The following is a 10,000-nucleotide window of genomic DNA, read 5'->3' on the forward strand; positions in this document are numbered from 1 at the left end:
TCCGTGGCAAAGGGAGGGCCGACTGGATCCCCATGGACTGTTTATTGTTTCAGGCGGTATTGGACCGCTCCATTATGTCAATTGGTTGTGGGGATTCCGAGGCGGTCCTGATCAAGCCGATCGATGTTCAGTCTTACCACATGTAACCAAGTCTGTTATTTAACTATGTATTTTGCTGGTGACCTATGAGATGTATATTTATGCTTGTGGCCCAGGGTCTGTCTTGTCTATTGTGTTTTAATTGATTGTTTTAGTGTTTATGTCATGTTAAATGGTGCTGGGCCGCCAGGTATATGTTCCCCCTCTTGTCTAGTTTGATGTTAGTCTGTTTATCTGGCCTATGTGATGTGTAGGGTACTGTAGGTAGGCCTACTATGACTGTTTTCAATGCGCTGTATTTTTGATTAGAAGCTAAAAGCAGATTTTCATACTGGTTCAATATCGCAATTTTGAAAGATTATTATTAATTTTTTTATGGATTTTTTCTATGGAAAAAAATTTCTATTGTTGAGCCAAGCTAATAATAAATTATGTCCATCTTGCTACTCTCTTTAGCCCACACCCACATTTGTTAATGGTAATTTCCGCTCTGTTCCATTACAGTGTGTGTGTGTGTGTGTGTGTGTGCGTGTCTGTGTGTGTGTTTGTGTAAGTGGGGTGTGTGTGTGTGTGTGCCTGCGTCGTGTGTGTGTAAGTGTGTGTGTGTGTGTGTGTGTGTGTGTGTGTGTGTGTGTGTGTGTGCGTGTGTGTTTGTGTGTGTAAGTGGGGTGTGTGTGTGTGTGTGTGCCTGCGTGCGTGGTGTGTGTGTGTGTGTGTAAGTGGGGTGTGTGTGTGTGTGTGTGTGTGTGTGTGTGTGTGTGCGCGTGTGTGTGTGTGTGTGTTAGAGGGGTGTAAGTGGGGTGTGTGGGAGTGTGTGTGTGTGTGTGTGTGAGTAAGTGGGGTGTTTGTGTGTGTGTGTGTAAGTGGGGTGTGTGTGTGTGTGTGTGTTAAGTGGGGGTGTGTGTGTGTAAGTGGGGTGTGTGTGTGTGTGTGTGTGTGTGGGGTGTGGGTGTGTGTGTGTGTGTGTGCCTGCGTGTGTGTGTGTGTGTTAGAGGGGAGTGTTTGGCAGCAGTCTGCAAAGCTGCACTTATCAGAGTTCATTAAGTGATAACAGAGTGAACAAGGAGCCATTTACATGCTGCTGAACACACACACACACACACACACACTGGCACACCTGCACACACACACTGCACACACTACCACCACACCTCCTCTACACCTGCCACACCACCTGAATAGCCACAGAGGCAGAGACAAGCAGATGGGGCTGACATCCACCCACTGATAAAGAGAACAGGGACCATGTATAGATGGCAGGGTAGGAGAGAGATGGAGGAAGATGGAGGGAGGGAGGGGCTGGGGGAGGCAGGGCTGGTGGATGTGGATGTGTTTGTGTGATGCTGTTTGTGGGGGATGTGAGAAATTGAGAGAGAGGGAGAGCAGAGAGACGGAGATTCTCACTGATCTGAGATGTAATTGTGTGTGTGTATATGTGTGTATGTGTGCACTTCAGACAAATGCACCTTCTCTCTTCTCTTCTCTTCTCTTCTCTTCTCTTCTCTTCTCTTCTCTTCTCTTCTCTTCTCCTCTCCTCTCCTCTCTTCTCTTCTCTTCTCCTCTTCTCATCTCCCCTCCACCCCTCCCTCTTCTCATCTCCTATTTTCTCCTCTCTTCTCTTCTCCTCTCCTCTCATTTCCTCTCCTCTCCTCTTCTCTTCTCCTCTCTTCTCTTCTCCTCTCCTCTCTTCTCCTCTCTTCTCTTCTCCCCCCTCCACTCCCCTCCTCTCTTCTCCTCTCTTCTCTTCTCCTCTCCTCTCCTCCCTCTCTCCTCTCTTCTCTTCCATTGTGGTTGGTGATATAATGGTTCGTATTCTTGTGGTTGGTATAATGGTCATTAATATTATGGTTCTGCACAGATCGGCCATCTGTTAAAAATAATGAATTAGCGTTGCTTATTTATGCATGTTGAAAATCATCAGTGCCTCTGCTCTCTCACATTCTTCTGAGCTGCCCCATCTTATATATATATATATATATATATATATATATATCATAATCATAATCATCCACACTATTAAATCTCACATGCATTACTATACTCACACACAAATGCTACTCTACTCCATTAGTTAGCATTAAGCAATGTTCCAAAAGGCTGCGTTTTATACAGTCTTTGGCTGGTAGACAGTTTTAGTAACCTTCGCTGCTGGGACAAGTGGGCCCTAGCCTCATGAGACCAGATGACATGTGGGCCCTGGCCTCATGAGACCAGATGACATGTGGGCCCTAGCCTCATGAGACCAGATGACATGTGGGCCCTAGCCTCATGAGACCAGATGACATGTGGGCCCTAGCCTCACACAAACACACTATCATAACCTCACACACACTATCATTACCATAGATGTGTCCTCTTGTCTTTAAGGCAGTCTACCCATCATCATATTGAGTCCCTCTCATGCTTGTTTGGGATTTCCTGTGCAGAATTGGTTCTCAACTTTGTTTTAAGCCCGAGGGTGGTGAGATCTAGAGATGTGTGTGGCTGGTGGTGAGATGTAGAATGTGTGAAGAGCAAGGTGGCCAGTCTACGACGTGTTGCTGCAGAGTTGTGAGGTGCTGGCAGGGAGAGGGTGCTGATGTCCCCCAGTATAAACCCTGGCTGGTCAGCTGATCTATATGTCTCCCAGTATAAACCCTGGCTGGTCAGCTGATCGTGCAAGCGCGCTATTCAAACAGTCTGATATGCGTCTGGCTACTTCTTTGTTGCTAGGCCCCCGTACACACAATGATATAATGGTCAGCTGTTTAAATTCCCGGGGTAGTCCTGAACGACTACTGCCATTTCAGTTAGCTAGTTAGTTAGCATTTCAGTTAGCTAGTTAGCTAGCATTTCAGTTAGCTAGTTAGTTAGCATTTCAATTAGCTAGTTTGCTAGTTAGTTAGCATTTCAGTTAGCTAGTTTGCTAGTTAGTTAGCATTAGGCAACATTTGTGCTGGCAGACAGTTTTGGTGACCTAGCAACAATAAACATTTGACCAAAGCACTCGTAAACGAGGTTGAGGGCCCTATTGGTGCAGAAATCGTGATGGGTGGACACAGGCCCCACTAGTCACTTGTCATCTGGTCTCATGAGGCTAGGGCCCACATGTCATCTGGTCTCATGAGGCTAGGGCCAGGGTGCAGTGCACTAGTTTCAGCATTGTGGGTGTGTGTAGGGGGGTGGGTGGATTAGTGTGTGCGCGTGTGTGTGTGTGTTTGGGTGGGTATGTGTTTGTGGGCATGTGTTTGTGGGTGTGTGTGTGCTGGTGTGTGTGTTTATGTGTATGTATGTATGAGTGTGTGGGTGGGTGGCTGTGTGTGTGTGTGTGTGTGTGTGTGTGTGTGTGTGTGTGTGTGTATGTGTGTGTTTGTATGTGCGTATGAGTGTATGTGTGTGTGGATGGCTGTGTGTGGGTGTTTGTGTGTGTGTGTGTGTGTGTGGGTGAGTGGTTGTGTGTGTGTGTCTGTGTGTGTGTGTGCTTGTGTGTGTGTGTATGGGTGTGTGTATGAGTGTGTGGGTGGGTGGCTGTGTGTGTGTGTGTGCTTGTGTTTGTGTATGTGTGTGTGTTTGTGTGTGTGTGCGTGCGGCTGTAGGCTCTGTATGAATCAAAGCGTTTTCAGGTTGAATTGATGAATATTTTCAGCAAATTAAATTCTTTTCCGATGAGGCATAAATATTTGACACATCGCCCGCGGCAAACAGCAATACAACCACATTTAAACCTTTTCATTAGGCCTCCTTAATATTCACAGCATCTGGAGGTGGTGTGTGTGTGTCCTCACGCTGAAGTCTTGAAAACAACAGCTTGTGGAAATACACACACACAGACACACACACACACACATTGTGTTATTGTCAAAGTGGCATTGTGGAGAAACACACACACACACACACACACACACACTGGTGTAGTGGATAGCGTAGCATTGTTCAGATGATGTGAGCATGTTTGTGATTCTGTCCTGTCAGAGGCAATCAGATCCGCAGCCTGTTGAAGTAATCTCTAATTAGTGTCAGCACATCCGAGCCATTTAACACACACACACACACACACACACACACACCACACACACACACACACAAACATATGCCTGTCTCAGATTATAATTACAGAGGAAAAAGGAATTGTTAGCAGGAGTATAAATACACAGTGGTGTTACAGGAAATAAATAAATGATTAGAGGATATCACACACACACACACACACACACACACACCCACTCTCTCCACTCACACACCTGCGCTGCACACACACACTCTCACACACCTTTTACTCTCTCACACACACACACACACACTTACAGATTGTATATGATATAAATAAAGGATTAAAGGATACCACAGCCATACACACATGACACACACACACACACACACACACACACACACATTATATAAATAAATGATTAGAGGATATCACACATGATGGGCTCTGTTCATTTGCCATTATTTACTCACAAGGTTGTTTATTCTCAATGCCCTCAAGGCTCTGCTGCAACACACACACACACACACACATATACACAGAGGCACTGTTCCTGATTTTTATTGTTAGATGCCGTAAAGTGAATTGATTGGTGGAAGTTTATAGAAACTCCAGATTCCCTCCATTACGTCTGGTCATTAGGACATGCTGACTAACACAACCATCTGCCTCTCCCTCTACTGAGAGCACAACACAACAGAATGTCCCTACTGCACAACACAACACCACACAGTCTCACTACTGCACAACACAACACAGTCTCACTGCACAACACAACCAGTGGTGGGATGGAATGAAGTACAAATGCCGTTACTGTACTTAAGTAAAATTTTCCATTATTTGTACTTTACTTAGAAGTGGGAATTTATAGATGCATGCGGCTTTTACTTCGTTACATTTTACAGCAATTATCTGTACTTTTTACTCCGCTACATTTCTACAACACCATAAGTTCCTTTTACGATACATTTTATGATCAGATTTGCCTCTCCTGACAAACCTGCGTTTGTTTTACCAGGCGGCGGGGTTGCTACCACAGATTCTGGGCTTCACGTGCCCAGCTTCTAAATCTTAGAAACATAAGCTTCTAATCTAGACCAGGCAAAGCGTGAGGCTTGTAGCCATCTGCATTCGGTGAGCTATATTCACCAGACCCATGGCTACACTGGACGTACAACTGTGTTCTGTTACCTTTCTCTATCTGTTATCTGAGGCTGCTAGGGCCTCCTCATGGCGCGAGATTGCCATCCGCTGATCAGCCGAAGTTACAGGCTACATGTCCATGCTTCTGTCACACGCCTGATCATTTTATGCACAAATGAATGGTAGACTATTATAGAACCGCCAATAAAAACGAAAAGCATTTTCCAGATTAGGTATTTTACTGTGTGTGATCAAATAAAGAGGCCAGCCTACAATTGGGGGTAGAAATGTGAGCGCCATTCAATGCCTATGTGCTGCCTGGGCGCAAGTGAAACTGAACTCAATCAGTAACACTTTTCTCAGCAACTTTCTGTTCAATCAGCAGAATTGGCATTACGATCCAATCTGACGCTTCCCTGGTCTACCCTGCTAACTTCAGGCTCTCGTGTTTTGCTGGAATGATATTACTCAGCAGATCACCCTAGTAGATGCTAACCAGAATTACAGTCTCTAGAATTTTAGGTCAGAATGCAAACTGGGCCACAGATGTGCTGCACTGCATTAGCTTAAATCTAGTCGAGGTGTTCCAAAAACTAGCTTTGTTAATTAAAATGCCACAGCCCATACTAATCTTTCTTTTAGAATATAGATATTAAGAGAATAACCATGCAAATAATGTATCACTTAAAGTACATTTAAAAGCAGGTACTTTTTACTTTTAACTTAAGTAGGGTTCGTCATTATTGTGGTACTTTCACTTTTACTAAAGTAAATATTTCTCTGTGTATTTGTACTTTTACTTAAGTACTGAGATTCAGTACTTCCTCCACCACTGAACACAACACAACACAACACAGTCTCACTACTGCACAACACAACACAGTCTCACTACTGCACAACACAACACAACACAGTCTCACTACTGCACAACACAACACAACACAACACAGTCTCACTAATAACACAACACAACACAGTCTCACTACTGCACAACACAACACACAGTCTCACTACTGCACAACACAACACAACACAACACAGTCTCACTACAACACAACACAACACAGTCTCACTACTGCACAACACAACACAGTCTGACTACTGCACAACACAACACAACACAGTCTGACTACTGCACAACACAACACAACACAGTCTCACTACTGCACAACACAACACAACACAGTCTCACTACTGCACAACACAACACAGTCTCACTACTGCACAACACAACACAACACAACACAGTCTCACTACAACACAACACAACACAGTCTTACTACTGCACAACACAACACAACACAACACAGTCTCACTACTGCAACACAACACAACACAGTCTCACCACAACACAACACAACACAACACAACACAGTCTCACTACACCACAACACAACACAACACAACACAACTGCACAACACAACACAGTCTCACTACAACACAACACAACACAACACAACACAACACAGTCTGACTACTGCACAACACAACACAGTCTGACTACTGCACAACACAACACAACATGCAGTCTGACTGCTGCACAGCCACAACACAGCCACAGTCTGACTGCTGCACAACACAGCACAGCACAGTCTGACTGCTGCACAACACAACACAACACAGTCTGACTGCCTGCACAACACAACACAGCGTCTCACTACTGCACGAACAACACAGTCTCACCACTGCACAACACAACACAACACAGTCCACTCATGCTCACAAACACAAATACAACACAGTCTCACTACTGCACAACACAAATACAGTCTCACTACAACACAACACAACACAACACAACACAGTCTCACTACAACACAACACAACACAACTGCACAACACAACACAACACAGTCTCACTACAACACAACACAACACAGTCTCACTACTGCACAACACAACACGACACAACACAACACAGTCTGACTACTGCACAACACAACACAACACAGTCTGACTACTGCACAACACAACACAACACAACACAGTCTCACTACTGCACAACATAACATAGTTCCTTACCATTGCATTAACACAACATAGTCTCACTACTGCACAACACAACACAACACAACACAGCCCCACTACTGCACAACACAACACAGTCTCACTCACTGCACAACACATAAATATAGCTTTCTACTTATTGTACAACATAACATAACATAACATAGTTCTACTTCATAAATACAAATACATACAACATATTTCTTACTACATTGCACAAATACAACATAACATAGTCTTCACTATTGTAATAACATAAATACACATAACATAACATAGTTCTACTTCATTAAGTATCATAACATAAATACAACATAGTTCTACTTCATTGCACAAATACAATATACCTTAACAAAATACAGTCTTTACTATCTATTAACATAACATAGTTCTTTATATTGCATTAACATAATATTAGTTCATGCATTGCATAACATAACATAGTCAGACATATAACACAAAATAATACAACATAACATAGTCTCATCATTGTAATAACATAACATAGTCTTTACTCATAACATAACATAACATAACATAACATAGTTCTACTATTGCATACATAACACACATAGTCTCTACTCATAACACATTAAATACAATTTAACATAGTCTCTACTTACATACAACATAACATAGTCTCTACTACAACACAACGCAACATAGTCTTTACTATAACACAACATAACATAACACAACATAGTTCTCACACAGTAATAACATAACACAACATAGTCTCTACTCATAACACAACATTAACATAACATAGTCTCTTTACTTACTGTAATAACATAACACAATACAGTTCTACTTCATAATACAACATAACATAGTTCTACTATATAACATAACATAACATAGTCTTTACTTTACAATATAACATAACATCAACATAACATAGTTCCTACTACAGTACAACACAACATAACACAACATAGTCTCTACTTCATAACACAAATATACAACATAACATAACATAACACTACTACTGCACAACATAACATAACATAACATAGTCTCTACTCATTGCACAAATACAACATAGGTCTCTACTTACTGCACAACACAACATTTACACAACACAACACAGTCTCACTTACTGCACAACATAACATTTACACAACATAAATACAGTTCACTACTGTAATAACATGGCCAACATAGTCTGACTAATACTGCACAACACAACACAACACAGTCTCACTACTGCACAACACAACACAACACAGTCTGACTACTGCACAACACAACACAACACAACACAATGTCCCTACTGCACAGCTCAATATAACACAGTCTCCTCATAGAAAGATTTTATCTATTATAGACAGGCCCTACTCTATCAGGGTGTGTGTGTGTGTGTGTGTGTGTGTGTGTGTGGGTTCCGTGGTCGGTGTATAAACAGAGACCTTCAGACTCCTGAGCTTATAGGCCCTGTTGCTCCACAGTCTGTGTGTGTGTGTGTGTGTGTGTGTGTGTGTGTGTGTGTGTGTGAGTGCGGCTGATGACTGACCGCTGGGGGCAGCAGGCCCTGAAGCAGCTGTCCATCCTCCTGCTCCAGATATCTATTAGCAGCAGCAGGGCCAGATATCTATTAGCAGCAGCAGGGCCAGATATCAAGGTGAATCTGTGTTTACATGGGAATTGAATGATGTAAGTGTCTCCCACCAAATGGCTAAAATTAGGCTATAAAGGATAAAAATGTGATTGATAGGTGAGATATGTGTAGACAAATTGCCATATTGGCGTTATGAATTAACCACATACATTTCTATTTTGAGTGCTGTGTCTTATTGTCGTTGCCGTAGCATTATTGAGAGGGCGATGCTCTGCCGAGCACATGAGGAATTATGCCAGTAGCATCCCCGGTTTGAATCCAGCTCGAAGCTTCGGCTGCCTGTATTACTCGCTGCCGTCTCCCTTTATTCTTGAATTTCCCCTTGGGGATCAATAAAGTATCTATCTATCTATCTAAAAAAGTCTAAAAAAACATCAGCAGTTACACAACTACATTACCCATAACCCACTGCTCTGTTGTATCACAATACAATCGTTACCAGTTCCATAACTACATCCTTGTGTGTGTGTGTGTGTGTGTGTGTGTGTGTTTCAGGGAGGCTCTATCCAGAACCGACGGTCCAAGCGCTGTCTGGAGCTGGTGGAGAGCGGCACCAGTGAGTTCGGGTTCCAGCTGGTTCTGCAACGCTGCACTGGACAGAAATGGACCATCACCAACCTGCTGAACAGCGGCCTCACCTGACCGCCAGCCCACCAATCACAGGGCAGGACACTGGATATGAGCCTCCAGCCCACCAATCACAGGGCAGGACACTGGATATGAGCCTCCAGCCCACCAATCACAGGGCAGGACACTGGACAAGGTGGCAGGCTGAATATCACTGGAGCACCTTTATATCTGACTGGACACCACTGGACCCACCTCCTCTGAGTGCAGATACTTACACAGTGCAGATACCCCACGACCACACACACCCCACGACTACACACACCCCACGACCACACACACCCCACAACTACACACACCCCACGACTACACACACCCCACAACTACACACACCCCACGACTCACACACACCCCACGACTACACACACCCCACACCCACACACCCCACAACTACACACACCCCACGACTACACACACCCCACGACTACACACACCCCACGACCACACCCCACAACACACACACACCACACACACACCCCAACCACACACCCCACGACCACACACCCACCCTAATGACTACACACACACCCCACAACCA

The 10,000-nt window shown here is 43.8% G+C and overlaps 1 protein-coding gene across 1 annotated transcript in view; it reads left to right on the top strand.

Moving 5' to 3' along the window:
• Window positions 1–9,792, top strand: part of galnt18b (UDP-N-acetyl-alpha-D-galactosamine:polypeptide N-acetylgalactosaminyltransferase 18b) — an 84,588-nt gene extending 74,796 nt beyond the window's left edge. The window contains 1 exon segment of the mRNA XM_048232310.1: window positions 9,331–9,792. Coding sequence (XP_048088267.1) covers window positions 9,331–9,477 — 147 coding nt within the window. The 3' untranslated portion in view covers window positions 9,478–9,792.
• The last annotated feature ends 208 nt before the right edge of the window (window positions 9,793–10,000 follow it).

Source organism: Alosa alosa, chromosome 21 (assembly GCF_017589495.1).
Source record: "Alosa alosa isolate M-15738 ecotype Scorff River chromosome 21, AALO_Geno_1.1, whole genome shotgun sequence".
NCBI classification, from domain to species: domain Eukaryota; kingdom Metazoa; phylum Chordata; class Actinopteri; order Clupeiformes; family Clupeidae; genus Alosa; species Alosa alosa.